This window comes from Temnothorax curvispinosus, unplaced genomic scaffold (genome assembly GCF_003070985.1).
Source record: "Temnothorax curvispinosus isolate PA1 unplaced genomic scaffold, ASM307098v1 QBEX01011959.1, whole genome shotgun sequence".
Taxonomy (NCBI): domain Eukaryota; kingdom Metazoa; phylum Arthropoda; class Insecta; order Hymenoptera; family Formicidae; genus Temnothorax; species Temnothorax curvispinosus.
The window spans coordinates 517,392-533,531 of NW_020221739.1; the positions used below are offsets into that span (position 1 = coordinate 517,392).

At 34.5% G+C, this 16,140-nt stretch overlaps 2 protein-coding genes across 4 annotated transcripts in view; one reads left to right on the top strand and one right to left on the bottom strand.

Moving 5' to 3' along the window:
* The window catches only part of LOC112462066 (pikachurin), a 98,629-nt gene extending 87,100 nt beyond the window's left edge, over positions 1-11,529 (bottom strand). Inside the window, exons 1-2 of one of the 3 annotated variants that reach the window (XM_025027614.1) lie at positions 11,365-11,529; positions 6,743-7,077 (exon numbers count right to left, since the gene is read on the bottom strand). In XM_025027614.1, coding sequence (XP_024883382.1) covers positions 6,743-6,860 — 118 coding nt within the window. In that variant the 5' untranslated portion in view covers positions 6,861-7,077; positions 11,365-11,529. Of the gene's footprint in view, positions 1-6,742; positions 7,078-10,780; positions 11,321-11,364 lie in introns of those variants that run through there. The other 2 variants (XM_025027616.1, XM_025027615.1) reach the window with 2 other exon arrangements.
* LOC112462068 overlaps positions 1-16,140 on the top strand; it is a 57,700-nt gene that overhangs the window by 12,419 nt on the left and 29,141 nt on the right. The gene's annotated exons all lie outside the window — the stretch shown is intronic.

Genomic DNA, 16,140 nt, shown 5'->3' on the forward strand with positions numbered 1-16,140 from the left:
GGTTTACTTTTGACAGAGGAGCAATGAGTTTAGACTCGAGAGATATTGATATCCGGTTACCCGGATACACCGCGCATCCGGGTAATTACTCGACTTTCGGGAAATACTCAAGTTCTCATTACCCGGGTACATTTTCACGTGAAACGCGGAATTCAAAGCATACGCGAAATGTGGGTAAAGCATATGAATGTTGACACATGAAGGAAACAGACAGAAATAGTTGCAGATAATTTGCAATCCGATGAAATTAAATAACGGATAATGTCGTACGCGGATAAATACGGGCATAAAATAACAAAAAGAATGTTCCATATTTTACAACAGTTACTACATGGGTCCGCCTCACTCTTTTGTAATATTATATATTTTAACAGACTCTTTGACAAGTTTTGGCATCCATAAAATTAGCATTTCGTTAAAGTAACGTCTACCCGAGAGTAACTATAAAGAGTATCTTTTTTTCCTTATCTGTTTACATAAATACTTTAATACAAAGGCCGTAAAGTGATTTCTGCTTTAGCCGATTCTGCCAGATATCGGCAGCCCGAATATCGGGATAAAATAAACCAGTTTAGAGACTAAATCCTGTTTCTAAAACGGAATTCATGTTAGTGTTTGCATCCCCTTACGAAGGTGCGGGCGAATGAACCGATTGCATGGCACATGTGAACCCAGGGTTGATATATGCAGGCTATGATTCTACAGCGCGCCATACATACGGAGCTACGCAAACTATGCTGTATGGCCTTAAGTACAATGTGGATCTTGGTTTGATTCGAGGCGACGCGACACGATGCGACGCGACGCAAAGCGACGTTGCTACATCGTCTGCAGTGCGATGACATATATAATCGCCCGTATGCCGTGATATACTCTAACACTTGTAGACAGGTATAATCGGTAATGTATACTCTAAGTATAGTAGCTGTAACACTCATAAATACCATTCTATCATTAAATGGGCACAGCTGGCAAAAGAATACATTAACATTATATTCAGTTATTTAGAAATCAAAACCCCATTCATCTATATATAGTATTATTTTTCGCAAATCTTGTTTTTTTCGTGTTCTCTATTTTCTTTGTTAGTCTTCATTGTTTTATTTTTTATTCTCATCGGATTATTCTCATCGGACCATTGTTTGTATCATGTGTTTATCATATCCAACATACGTGACTGGGAATTCTAAAATAAATAGTCAAGAAAAATAAAAAGAGTGATGTCATAAAATATCATAAAATACCGATAAACAATATCATCAGGCTCTTATTGAATGAATTATTTAAATCTCTGTCGAGTGATACATTTTAAACAATAAATTACAGATTTATCGACTTTTCTCTCTTCTCATGTTAATTCTCATGTTAATCGTTTTTTTCGATAATTGATTTTTTTTATAAAAAATGTATCCTTTTTGTGATTTAAAAACAGTTACAAACAAACAAAATGTGTAATTATCTAAACACAATTTATTTGCTGATATAGAAGAGAATATTAAATTGAAAATTATTAGATCTTGCAATATGAATTATTCTCAAACGGGGTATAGAATTTTCTTGATTAATCGGATAAATTTTCAAAACTTAAATATAAGATGAGTATGTTGAACGCGTTGCGGTATATTTCATAATTTATCAGTTCATGTATAAATATATGTTATCAATTGATACACAGAAAGTTGATGAAGGATTTTCGTACATTTTCTTAATTCCACGATAAAATTATTGAATACTTAATGAGCAAATAAATTTGCACGGCACAAGCTACATTCGATAAATAAAAGTAATTGATATATAAGTTAAAATCTTGTAGTAATAATTAACACTCAAGATTACAGAATAAATATTTTCAAATGTTAGCGACGAAAGAAAATAGCTTGATTTAGTAATTTAATACAGAAACTAGGTGTAACTATATATATACGATGCAAAAAAGAGGGCAATCTTCTGATACGTTTAATAATTCAATAAATGACATAACAGATTTTAACTGTTCATTCCGTCAGACACCGTTTGTGTTCTAGAAATGTCATTGTACGCGAAAGCTATATAAATTTTAATAAGCTACTATTCGCGGCCGTGCAATTTTCCGTCCGATGCAAAGTTCAATTATTCTCTTTAAAGCTTTAATCGCCGTCAGTCGTCGGGAACACGGATCGCTTTTTAATTGACCAATCTTCGAGTTATGAGAAAATTGGCCCGCTTTATTATCTATCGCTTTTTCGTCGTGGTCACGCGGGCGCACGCGCGCCTTTAATCGACATCGGCGATAGCGTTATCGCGCACTTAAATCTCCCGACATGACTTTTAATGTCTCGGAAATGCGTTAAACAATAGCACGCGCGAACAGAGTTTACGCGTAGAGAATTGCGCGCGCCACTATGTTAACGACGCAGAAAGGGTGCGTTAATGTTAATGACTCGCGTGCACGCTCCCTCTGCGCGAGTGAAACCCCCGCGCGGGACCCATTTGCTAATGGGTAGTGAGCGATTAATATCGCAGTTTGATGCCCTTTAGGCGCGAGCGAATGGCGGAACGAGCTTTCTGAGAATAGCGGCTACGCGCGGGAAATCATGCACGAATATCCATGTAAAATGCATGTGCGACTTTGTTTAACGACTATGTGGATGAGAAAGCGCGGCTATAACGTTTTGCGGTGTAAATACATATTGCTGTTAGCTCTATATTATGCAAATTATTAGAGTTACGATATATGATATTCGCGCGCGTCCCGTAAAGTTAGAAAATTTAATCTATAATATGGTACATTTACATGATAAACACAAACTGTTTTCCTTGAGACCTCATTAATAGTTTTATTTAATTAAATTGTATGAAGTTTCTAAATATAAAATGTATAAAGATAATTAAACAGTCACAATAACGCTTATCTTTACAATAGAGATCTCAGTAATTAAACAAGAATTAATATAAATTAATTTTTAATATCAAGATAAAAAATAGAAAATATTCATCTTTTAATTTATAAATATTATCTAGTTAAAAAATTTTTTCAAGTTATACAAAATGTTTTAATCTATAATTCGTTAATTATTCGAAAATAAAATTTTATGAATTTACTAGATATTCGAAGGTATCTTAGCATTGAGAATCAAATTAAATTCCAAAAGTCGGACAGTCGAAAATCAACGTACAAAATTATACGTATACCTGTTTACGTTCGAAATCGTTTTACGTATATAGGTTTGCGTTGAGAGGCCAGTTATACAAAGCTCGCTCATGCATAATTATCAGTTTCATTTAGTATGAAAATACGCTTACTGATTGTCATGAGAAATAAATGAAAGTCATCTTGTTTCACGCAATAGCATTGACGCGCCCGCATTCATTCGCGATGAAAAATCGTTCGACATTATTCGCGTTATTGCCATTGGAATATTGGCAGTCGAGATGGAGAGCGAAGCTCACGACAATACGGCATGCCGGCCAATGTCGGTCGGAGAAAATGGCGGAAATATAAAGCTCTAATGGCTTTTGGCGGGACTGGTGTATATCGATTCTCGTGCGGCTCTGCGCATTAATCGATCGTAAATGTTGCATAAATACTTGCACGACCGCCACGAATCCGCCGAATAGTTCCGCGCGGAATAACGTCGGCCTTGCTGGAATTCAATTCATTTCAACAGGTCACATATAATTCAATTTAACGCGCATAGTTCAACACGGCGTTGTTTTTACCGTTGAATCAACACGTTTCGTATCGCGGCGATACCGTGGAATGCATTGCACGACCGATATATTACATCCCATATAAAACGATCATCCTTTATTATTATTTTTCATTATTTAATTAATTAATCTTTTAATTACACGTTACACGGATCGCTGCTTCTTAAAAGCTCGGGCGTTTTACATTAAACAGGTCTATACATGCTGGATTATCTTACCTTAAATATAATACAACAATGTAATCGCGATTCATTGTTATAGTCAATAGACCGTTATCTTCCTTATTTCTCATTTATTGCGATATATATATACGATAAAATGAGCGACAATATTTGCGGCACGCAACAAAGCGAACGTCAAGTTGTGTTAATTGAATGTACAAGCATATTAAATGTATGGCGTTGATCGCGTGCTAACGCGATTAGCGTTATCAGAATTTGGGTAACAAATAAGCGCGCACATATTGACACATAGTCGAAAGGCATTACCGCATTCTCGTAATGTTTTGAATATTCAAATACATGGACATTGCGAAAGCAAAAGCCGGTCGTCGTTGTAGCGGTCAAAAGTATTTACACACGGCAGCTTGAAAATTGCGAACATTATCGCGCCGCGGCTCGATCCCACGGCACTCTCGTATTCTCGAGAGGATCGATACGAAGGCTACAATTAACTGAATACAGTCGCACCGGCAACCGACAGATATCTCACTGACTGGCGCAAAATATTTCGCTGGCTCGACCCTTTTTTTCATGTCTCTCACCCCGGTCGCTTGTGCGAATTTCAACTCGTCGCTCCGTGGAATTCAGCCACCGAGGTAATTTTTCAAAAATTATCCGTCCGCTTCATTAAGAACCAGCGCCGCAAATGGGCGTAAACCCGCGGAATTTTTTTTTCGAAATAACGGAAAAACGCCATGCAGATTCTTCTACTGCGCGTGAAAACTTTTTACGTCGCGAGAGTTTTCGAGATATGTTGTCGTTAACTTTTCACGAAGTGGATATGGATTTTCGATACAAAATGTATTTTAAAGACTAGATCAATTATTTAAAGTAGTACTTTTGATGAGGAAGATAATTTAAGCTTAATCAAAACGTAGAAGTGAAGAAGTCGAATTTTTCCATCTTACACAGTGTGATTTTTTAAAATATTTAAAAAAACAGAGTACGTCTATCTCAAAGATACATGCATCGACAAAGTGAGAGAAAGTAATAAAAAGTTGGATCTATGATCCATATAAACGATGAATTATCATCAAACTTTTATAAACCCCAGGCTACAACAAAAAGTACATCATAAGTCGTTGTCCGCTGTAAAATAAACTTACCTTCTTTCATTCTCTTTTAACGAAAACTTTTTTATTTAAATCTTTATTTAAGAATAAAATGCTTAGAATTACATTTAAGGTTAACTTATAATTCTTTATAAACTCTTTATAGAAAAACAACATATTTATAAACTTAAAATATAAACTTATCAATTTTTTCATTTTTTAATATTTATGTTACGTTATGATATTTAATCTTTGTATTAACCTAATTATTGGATTATGGCATATAAAATAGTTGTATACTAATAATTATGTATACTAATTTTTAAGTTATTTTTGTCAAAAAATTAATTATATATTTTTTAAATGATCTCTCTTTCTCTCTCTCTCTCTCTCTCTCTCTCTTTCTCATTTTAAGATTGTGTTATCTATTTTAAGATTATGCTATCTGTTTTTCTTAGCAAAGTGTAGAGAGTTAAGTAAAAATATTTTATTTTATATGGATTATTCTGTAACTGAAAATTATTAATTTCTTAATGTTTTTAATAAGATATGATCGAATCAAAATTAGTTTTAAAAATAATTAAGAAATGGTTCAGTGTGGTAACTCTGAATATATTAGGATATCCTTTTATCCTTTGATATAGATTTATCCTTTAATATAGTTACGTCTAGACTATCTTAATATGGAAAAAGATTGCATTGGAACACAAAATTTAAATGCATTTAGCATCTGTAGTATCTATGTATCCATGAAGAAATAATCACCGGAAGTGAGAGTTTTATTTAGACTGAAACCTATAGGAATGAGAGGCAAAATTTTCTGGATTATTTTCCTTGATATTAAATATTCCTGAAATATTTTTATCCGTTAATGTAGGGGAAACCGAGGCGAAGTCGTCACTATTTTTTTGCATTATATAGTCAATCGCATTATAAAATGAATAACTTTATTTTTCAAGCACTAATTTACATTTAGTTTTCAAGCTTATTGTTAGCTAACAATGGATGCATATGAAAATTATCGATTTCCTATATGATTTTTAATTCTGGTAGTCGGCTACGTATATTACGTTATACATATCTTCTCATTTCAATACAGGAAGTTTAACAACTTCCTATTGTGCATTATTTCTCGAAAAAAATATTATCTAAAATGTAATAATTTTAAAGAAAAATACATTTTTATTCAAGAAGCTGTAAATTTAAACTCTTTCTAGAATAAAATTGTTATTTACGTGTTGTGTCACCGTATACAAGAAAATGCAACATTAATTGTAAATATATAACTACAACGGACAACTTAATTATCTAGAAATGGACTGATTAAGAAAATAATTAATAGAAATGAGATTTTTATAGATGGAAAGCTAAAACGTATGAGTTATCTTTATAGACATTAAATGATTCTATAAGGTTCTTTTGCTACAGTACAAATTTACTCAGCCGTTAGATTGTAAAATATGTAGATATATAACTTTCATTGCATGAGATACGTACTATAATATGATATGTATTATAATAGCGGAGTATTAGTTTCATTTTATTCGTAAACGTAAATTTTAATGCTAAAATAACGGGACGATTATGTGTGTTAGAACTTCTTCGGATTAAGAATATTGTGCATCAATTTCGCGCTCACGAGATGAACCGCAGCTCCTTTTTGCAGTAATGTCGACCGTAAAACAGAAGTCAGATCGGTATATCATACCACTTACGTAAGTTACCGGAGAGTCTATAAATCCAAGGGGAGGGGAAGGGAGACAAATAAAAACGGCTCACCTTGGAAAGCAGCCTCGAAGGTGGTCTTTTCCTCCACGGGGTTCTGGGCGAGCACCGGAACGACCGACAGGTATCCCAAGATGACGAAGAGCCGGCAAACGTAGCGTAGTCCAGCCATTGTCCAGCGATAAACATGCACGTCGCCGGGATCGATAAGTCCTTACTGTCGCATGCTCCAGTGGGTCCTGTCGATCACTTCGCAGCACACGCGAGACACTCTCTCTCTCTCGAATCACTAATTACTCGCGACTACTAGCACCAGGCGATTCGAGATGCACCGGTCCGAGACACTCGTCACAACGCGATGAACCGATCACGCGAGCCCTGTTGATTCTCTGTGGACCAAATGAACCAAAGAAACAATAAGTAAAACAGAAAAGTTCAGATCCCGACGAAAAGTAATTTTAATTTTTAATTAATATCGATGCTATGTGTTGAATATTTTGCTTGTTAGTAATTATGCACAATGCAATTATTGTTTACGAAATTTTTGTAGAAACAATTTTTACAGGAGTGACTTTTAAAGTGGTGTTCTGCCGATTAAAGGTGTAATATCAAACTCAATGCAGGGTTTTAATACTAAAGGAAGAAGGTGTCACTAAAAAAATTGTAGAAGCTTTTAATAATGATAGCATGTCGTAAAAGGTGAATTCAGCCAGTTGTCGTGATGACAATCGCGAATATCATTCATAGTTCTGCAAAAGTGAATTGAACAACACAGGTCGAGATCGATTCAGTTGCAAATGGCGTGTACGTAACAAAGTATTCGCGGCGTTTACTATTCTCGTTATATCATGGCAAATGATAGGTCTCTATTTTCGCACGATACCCGATGCAAATTTACTTGACACCGTATGCATATCAATGCGGGCATGCATATTTCCCGCGGGCTCGCACAAAGGGGTTGTTTTCGCCTCGCTCTCGGTCTCTATCTCTGACTATCTTTTTCTTTTTTTTTTCTTTCTTTTTTTATCAAAATTCGCGGAGCGAAGAGACAGGATATAATCGTGCATCCTGCCGCAAGAACTCCCGAGACGCGACCATCCTTTCGCCGAGAAAGCCCGGCAGAATGTTTGCACGGTGGAAAATGTAAGGCGAATTGCGCTGCAACAGCAATTACAGAATTAACGCGCGAACTCGCGAGTATTAACGCCCTTAGAATTGGGTTTTTCACTTATTGCCAAGCTTGCATTACACCTTTCCGTCGCAGCGTTGGTGTCGCCAGACGCGAACGTTACGTGAATATGCAAGACGTCGAGTACGCAGCTGCAGAAAAAAAAATTCAACCGTATACTGTGGTTAGAATTAAATTTTCGGAATATTGTCGGAACATGTGACTTCGTTATGTGGGTTATGTGGAACAATATACGAGATTAGTTAATATCGTGTGCAAATCTCGTTTTATCGAACTATAATGTCAATATAGGTAGTTAATTCAACATTTCCGAAATGATGGCTAATATTACCGTTATTTGTGTTTCAATTTTTCATGCTTCTCCTATTTCAGTTTTAATCTTCAAAAAAGCTCTGATAAAATAATTAAAAGAGAAATAAGATCTATATTACGTATTCTGTAATGAGAGCGTATTTTCGGAACTCGTAAAATAACTGAGATAAGATAAAGCGCGCAAAAACAGTTGCAGGCTCATAAAATTCGAGAAGCTAAGTAATCGATTTGTCGATTATATCAGGCGTGCTACATCACATCCGCTGCCTTTAGATTTTAAGGATCGTGGTAAACGCGAAGCTCGATATCGACTGTCGTAGCCGATAGTTGACGTTTCAGCTTAAGTCACCGACTGGTGTCACGAAGTTGCGGCAGATAAGATTACCCTGGCAGAGCCTCGTGGCCGAAATTTCCATCCCCGGGTCGCGCGATGTAAGCTGCAGCAGTCGGTGAGGAAAATGCATCGGGTTTACACGTATCGCATTACGATGTCTTATATCTATAATATCGGAAGCGACTCATATCTTATTGTCGTATTGTCATATTTGTCTTCTTTCCACGCATCGTTGAGAATTGGATTTTTTAACTACTGAATCTTTGAAATCAGAAAACATGCATCAAATCTTTTTTTTTTAACAACTGATCGCGATAAGGAAATATTTAATTTTTTCTAAAAATTGGACACACAAAAAAATTGCGGGTTATCTTCTAATCTCATTGAATCAATTCAATTAAATCGATTATTTTGTAAGGATAATATGAAACGTAAAAATCGAATAAATCGAAATAAATTGTACGCAAATTTATATAATTGTGAAATTATAAAAACTAATGCATCGAGTGTGTATATGAAATATTAAATTAAATATTTAAAAAGTATAGTATTGATTATATTAAATTAACAGTTTGCCTTTCATGAAAGTAATAGAAAATTAATTTTAAAAGAATATATGCCAAAAGTAATTTATAATTTTATTTTTTGTGTATTTTAGAAATGATTGTTTCTCTTGATTTGTTTAATAATCCTAATTATTATATCTGTCGTTTATGCATTGAACAAATTATATCTTGCAGTCTCTCTTTCGAGCTTTTATTATTGTTATTACATTTTATTTATTGATTGATGAAAATTTATTAATGGTTTACTTTGTATTATATTACCGGTGTGTATCTTTATCTGTGTAAGACAAATCATGACTAGCTAAATTAGCAATCGCAAATTTATTATTATTTATAATTTAATGTGCAATGTGTATTATATATGTGTGTGTGTGTGTATATATATATATCTATATATACACATATAAATTTTATATAAAATAATGTGCAAAATTAAATCAACAATTTTCTGTCACAGACTAATATCATGTTTAATGTCGTTATAATCAAATATCGAACATTGTAAGTTTAAATATGGAATATTACAAAGTCTTCACGATAATTAAATATGACAATTAATAATGAAAGAGTTTTCCCTGGTACAAATTAATATTTGTTTCCATGGAAAGATATTCGATGTGTTCATTTACTGCAACCTCTTTGAATACAAGCTATATTAAAAAATTTGATTAACACATCAATTGTCGTTTTAATTTTGCTGTTTCCTCAGTTTTCGTTTAATTAATTTTTCTTCATCAATTATATTTCTTTTTATACTGGAGAGATTTTTCGTATACATATTTCAAAAGAATCGTATTTATAGTGTATTATGTCGCGTATAATATCAAATGTAAACTCTACTTCACGTTTTATTGTACTATATATTAATATACTGCCATTTAATACATAAGTGCAATATAATTACGTGTGAAATATGGAAGTAGCTTGCAACTTTACCGCAGCTCTTAGTAATTTAGTATTTGCGCAACACAGCTCGTCAAGGAATTTTAAGAGAAGCCTTTTTCACACGATACAATTCCAGACTGCTACAAAATACAATGTGACAAAGGGAGAATCAAGTTGCACTATTGTGCCATTATCTGGCGGCTCGATAACAAACAGATTTTAACCCTTAACAAACTGACGTTCAGTGTCATTTGACACGTTATAGCTCAAAGCTGTGTTCCATGTCACAATTCGATTGAAGCAAATACTTATTCACGAAACTCTAAATTTCCTATTGTTCGTACAATTTAATATCGAAAATGTCTATAACGATAAAAATCACTCCCGCATATTAAACACTATTCGCGTTAAGGAATTCTTAATTTTCGATAAAAATTGAAAAATTATATTGACTACTCAAAACAGCCAACAAAATCGCATTGAAACTAACAAAAGTGATAAGTCAATAAAAATAATGCTGATTGACGTGTTATATAAACGAATCTATTTTTTAATTTAGTTTATATTCCCTGAAATTTAATCTAGTTTATATTTACTAAAATTCTGATCGAAAAAAGGGTGTTTTAAATAAGGATCTTCTTCACCGACATAAATATCGGTTCGTATCGGACAAAATTCTAATATAGAAAACTTATTCCCGTATCGGGATTTATATATATGTAGAATATTTGTTTAATTGAAACATTACTTTTCCGCGCATTAATACGTTAATACTGCTTCAGCACCGTAACGTTGCTAACGATTACCGAATAATCTACATGGCTAAGCGTGAAATTCGTTCCTCAAGAAAGATCGGCCGTCCGACGCACCAGTCCGTGGCGCGCGAGCAACAAGCAAGCGGCCTCGAGAGAAGCGATAATCTACGCCCTATCGCGGTATAGGGCCGATTAAACCGTCGAGAGTCATACGTGAAAAGTTTTTTGATCGATAGGAGCTGAAGTCTCGCGCGCGCGAGAGGGAGAGAGACTCATCGCGCCGAAAAATATACGCATCCGCGGTGCGTGCGTGCGGAGCGCGTAGCTTATCGAGCGATCGCGCGCCGCTGGCCGCGAACCGAAGGGCCGCTGAATCAATAAGAGAAAAAGCTCGTCGCTTCCGCGAGGGTTGCCCTTCGGGGGGGAAAGGCCACTATTCGCGTTGTTCGACGCGAATCGAAGCGGCCGTGAGCGTCGTCGAGATGCCACGGAACTCCCACGGTTTTCCAGTAGGGCTCGCGGCGCAACCCCCTCGCCAGACGCACCACCGTTTCAACCCCCGTTTTCGCGTCGTCTCGCGTCGCCTCGCGTCGCGTCACGCCGGCGAAAGCTCGGCTCGACGGTTTTCCCCGTACCTGTCGCACGGACGCGGCCTCCTGCTCTCGCTCTCGTCTCTCGCAGGCGGATCTTTCTCCCCTTGCACTCCTTTTTTTTTTACTTCTCTACCTCTACGCGAACGAGGGATGCACGAACGAACGCACACACGCGTCGCGGAGCGTCGCGACGGCCGTCGGTACCGGCCGGTGTCTCCAATCGAACTGCGGGGGTAGTTCGACGGTGGCGCCGCCGAAGGACGCCGCCGCCGTCGCCGTCGCCACCACCACCTCCGCCGCCGCCGCCGCCGCCACCACCACCACCACCTCCACCGCCACCATCGCCGCCGCCACCGACGACGCGCGGCATGCGTCATAACGCCGCCGCCACCGCCTTCGATCGGCCGCCGCCATTTTTTTGCTCGAGCCGCCGCGTTACTAACCCCCTGAAAACATTCCGCCTGAAAATGCGTGCCTTCCGATCGAGGGTGCGCAAGAGACCGGTCAGGGGTGTAACGTCAGGGATACGAAGCCGGCACGCAAAGTATATTGCGGTTGCCGCGCGCTCCAATTATCTTCTTTCGTTTCATGAAAATGAAAAGTGAAGATGTTATGATGAATTTAGAACTGTGAGAGAATTAGGATTGTAACATTTATACCTATCTTTATTGAAGCTGGTGATTGCATTGCGATTGTATCTCAGAAATTGAGACTTAATTGATCAAAATTAAAACGGGCAATAATTGAGATTAAGAATTGAAATATTTGTAAGCTTATACTATTATTATATCAACCAATAGCTAGCCAATTTTTTATCAATGAGTGGATACTGTTTAATCTCTTCAAAGTAATTTTAATCTTAATTTTTATCTAATTTTTAGTGAATGATTGAACAATTTTTAATCTCTTCAAAGTAATTTTTATTTTAATCTTTAACGTCAATTTTTAATCAATGATTGGACAATCTTTAATCTCTTCAAAGCAATTTTAATTTTAATCTCTAATGCGTAATCTAATACGGGCTTAATTCCCTAATGTGATTATTAACATTTAATTTGAGCATTGCAGATCTGAAAGAAAAATTGAAAGTTCCCATAATCTTATTATTATATTAAGTTAAAAGATTCTCTTTTTCTTATAATCTTCTTGAGTTATAATTGAAAAGAACTATTAGGAATTTTTATTTGATACTTTTATTTCTTTTGTATTCAGTACATTTGGATTTTCGTATTTTAAATGTTTCTATTTGTTCTTTTAAAAAACGTGCATAAATATATATAAATTTATAAATATATTTTTAACAAATTTGCTACTTTTAATATGAAAATGGGTGATATATAGGTTCCATGAACCCGTGCGCTCCAGTTACGCGAGATGTCTTCGCCACTTCAGTTAAGGGTTAAATTGACCATTACATGGAGAGGATTCAACAAGAATACCCAATTGCCTAGATAGAGAGTGGTTGAAAATTCAATGGTAGCTCTGCAGGGCAATGTAAAACAAAAGATTCAAAACACACACTGAAAACACTGTTGAGTTAATCACTTTTTTAACAGAATAGTTTACCTTACAAAGATTTAAAACGCTTTTAGAGTTTAAATACATAGTGATCTTGACACACGAATTTCTAACATAAACATTCTACAAGCATTCGATTGCACGTATGTAATAATAGGCTAAAACGATTGATACAAAAAATAAAGATTGTTCAAGGTTCAATAGATCAAAAACGAAGGAAATAAAATGGATTAATCTTAATTTTTTTTAAATGGCAATACACATTAGCTCTAACAACTAGTTTGGTTTATTAGCCAACTTTATTTTCTTTTTTTTTTTATTTAAAAAAATAGATTTTAAATCTTATTTATATTAAAATTAAAGATCTAATTTCTAGCTGTTTTTCAATATATATTTATTAAATCGATTAGAATTTAATTATGTTGTCGCGGTTCCAGTTTTCATTTTCGTGAGTGATATTTCGTGAGAAAGAACACTTGAAGATAATACTTTCATATACAGTCTACACTTCAGACGGAGTTACACAATTTCTTGAAGTTTATTTTATATCAAATTTGTTGTACTATACTAAATAATGTTAGTACATCTTTACTAAGAATGAAATAATATGATTTGATAAATGTTCATATAGGAAAGAGAAGAGATTATGATAAATGTTTACTTTTACCACTTTTATTTTATTATGCAAAAAAGAAACTTATTATTATATATATAAATAGATGATACTTATCAGGGTTCCGAGTAAGCGCGTATACAGTCCTGCGGGAGAGCCTCAGGCTTTGTTGATTGGTTAACGTGCCAGGTGAGTCTGACTATTATCGGAATGTTATCACTGAATTGTCCGTCATAGCCTAGCTTCAAAGTTGGCCTATAGCCAAAAATCAATAGAACGAGAACGTTTATTGTCATAGATTGTATCTTATCAATGCACAGTCGCTTTTGCCTCGTTCATTAATTTGCTACCTCGACATAGTTTGTTATTTACAATATCACACATATGAAAAACAAACAAGACAAAATTAATGCATCTTATCGTATAATTAAATTGCAAAATAAATACGGAGCTTAACGAAAAAATAAATTTCAAACAAAGAGTATCGAGCGATTTGTGTGTGTGTGTACATATATTAATATTATTAATCTTTTTTTAAATTAAAGTTTAATTTAACGTCCACGCGCAGAAAAATTCATATTTATATTACAATTTTTCGTATTACATATGTGTAGCGGCGATCGATAATGAATTTATTAATCCATTAAAATTTTGCTTTGATTTAGTGCCATGCTTTTAAATCAATTCGCGTTTATTAACACCTACAAAGTGTCAAGAAATTAAACTAAAAATAACATATAATAACGGAAATCAATTATAATGATGTATCAATTAATGTGCTATCGACAATAGTATTCTTTGACAGCATCACTGGAAAAGAAAGCTTCACGAAGATAGTAATATTACGTGCATATAAAGGTATTGATTTTCTCGTGCTGAACATTAATTAACCTCATGTTCTCCAGTTGTCCGGTTTATTTACCACACCCCGTATATAGCGCTATGAATTTCATCAGTTTGCCGTAGAGCTCCCCTTTATTACTTTAGAAAACTCAAGTTCCACGTAATCCGGTTAACAGCAGCACCTCATACTTAATCGTGTTCAACCGGTGACCTATTCTGCAAGGATCTTGACGATAAACGGATGATCCCGGGAGGATAATAAAGAAGGAGGTAATCCTCGCGAAAGTCTCACAACGGGACTCACTCAATAAGATAACAATTTCATTTAATAGTTTATTAAATTATCGATGTACCATCTCATGTGGCACAGAAAACAGAGAGATTACAAAAAAATAAACAGATATATTGTCGCCAGATTGCAAATATTACAAGTATATTGTGTCATACATCATTATTGGATAACATTGCGATATCTGCATTTACGATATTTTCCTAGTTTGCCGCTTTCCATCAATATTGTACTTTTTAAATATTTTTTTACAGTACTTTTACGATTTTAGCGTTATTACTACCATCTTGTTTAAATTTTGCATTTTGTTACTTCTCTAAATAGTATTTGCAATGTTTGCAATGCAGTTTGTGATATAGCTAAAAGGTTCTGTGGTGTATGCGGTGTGTCATATCAACCGTTGTATCGGCATCAAAAATCAATAACGCGAGAAAGCTCATAGTTTTACTATCCCCAATCATCTCTGAGGCAGTGAATAAATATCCCTGAGCTAACGAATAAACAACGCAGGAGGAGGGAGCCGGTCTCGGACCTGTTTGCTACGCAAATCTATTGCAAGTCCGTTTAGTTTATTGCATGTTATTAATTTCATTATTAAACATTTATTTCTTTAACATAAATATCATCTTTATTTTATTCCGCAAGTATGTATTGTGATAACTCGATTTTGATAACAATATAATGTATTATTCAATACATATACATATGTATTAAGAAATACGCTACATTTGTATTTCATTACGATACACTGTTAGTTAAAAAAGGAGTTAATTAGTAATTAGTATATCTAAAAATAATTTTAGCTGCATCTAAAAATAATTAGCTACACTAATAAGCTACTAAGACGAAAATTTGTTTAGTAATTATAAAATGCTAAACAAATTTTGCACACTTCGCAACTCTATTATGTTATGTGCTTTTCAACACTTTATGTATTGCGAGGATATCAATTTACTTCCGGAACATAATAAACTTGACCGTAATCCATCTTATGGCCATTGAATCGTCCATGTATACGTATGTAAATGTATATATTTATTAACAATCAATAAGGTTAACAATGTTATGTACTATTGGCATTGCCGATCTCAATCGGTCACAGAGGCGACGCGACGCAATAAGTATAAAAATTTGCAAAATTTAAAATTATTTGAAAAACTAATACTGTATTATGTAAGATAATAAAAAAGCACCATTTTCAAAAAAAAATAAGGATTAAATTTGCATTAAGATTAAAAGAAACATAAAAATGATTTCTTGGAATAAGCGCTCTTAAAAAAAAGATTGAACTGCAAAATTTTAATGATTAATATTCGCGCGAAATAATCGATGAAATCGATTATCATATTCTTACTCTTTAATTCATATTAATCTTACTGTAATATAAATATAAATATAAACGTATTATAATATTTTTACCTTCTAAACTTTCAAAAATAGTTTTGTTTCTCTTAATATATATCGATATAACTATTTACGTAAACTGATGAGTTTTTTTGAGTTTATAATATTTTTGCAAAATAAATTTATTTATATAATATTTTTACGTTCATTG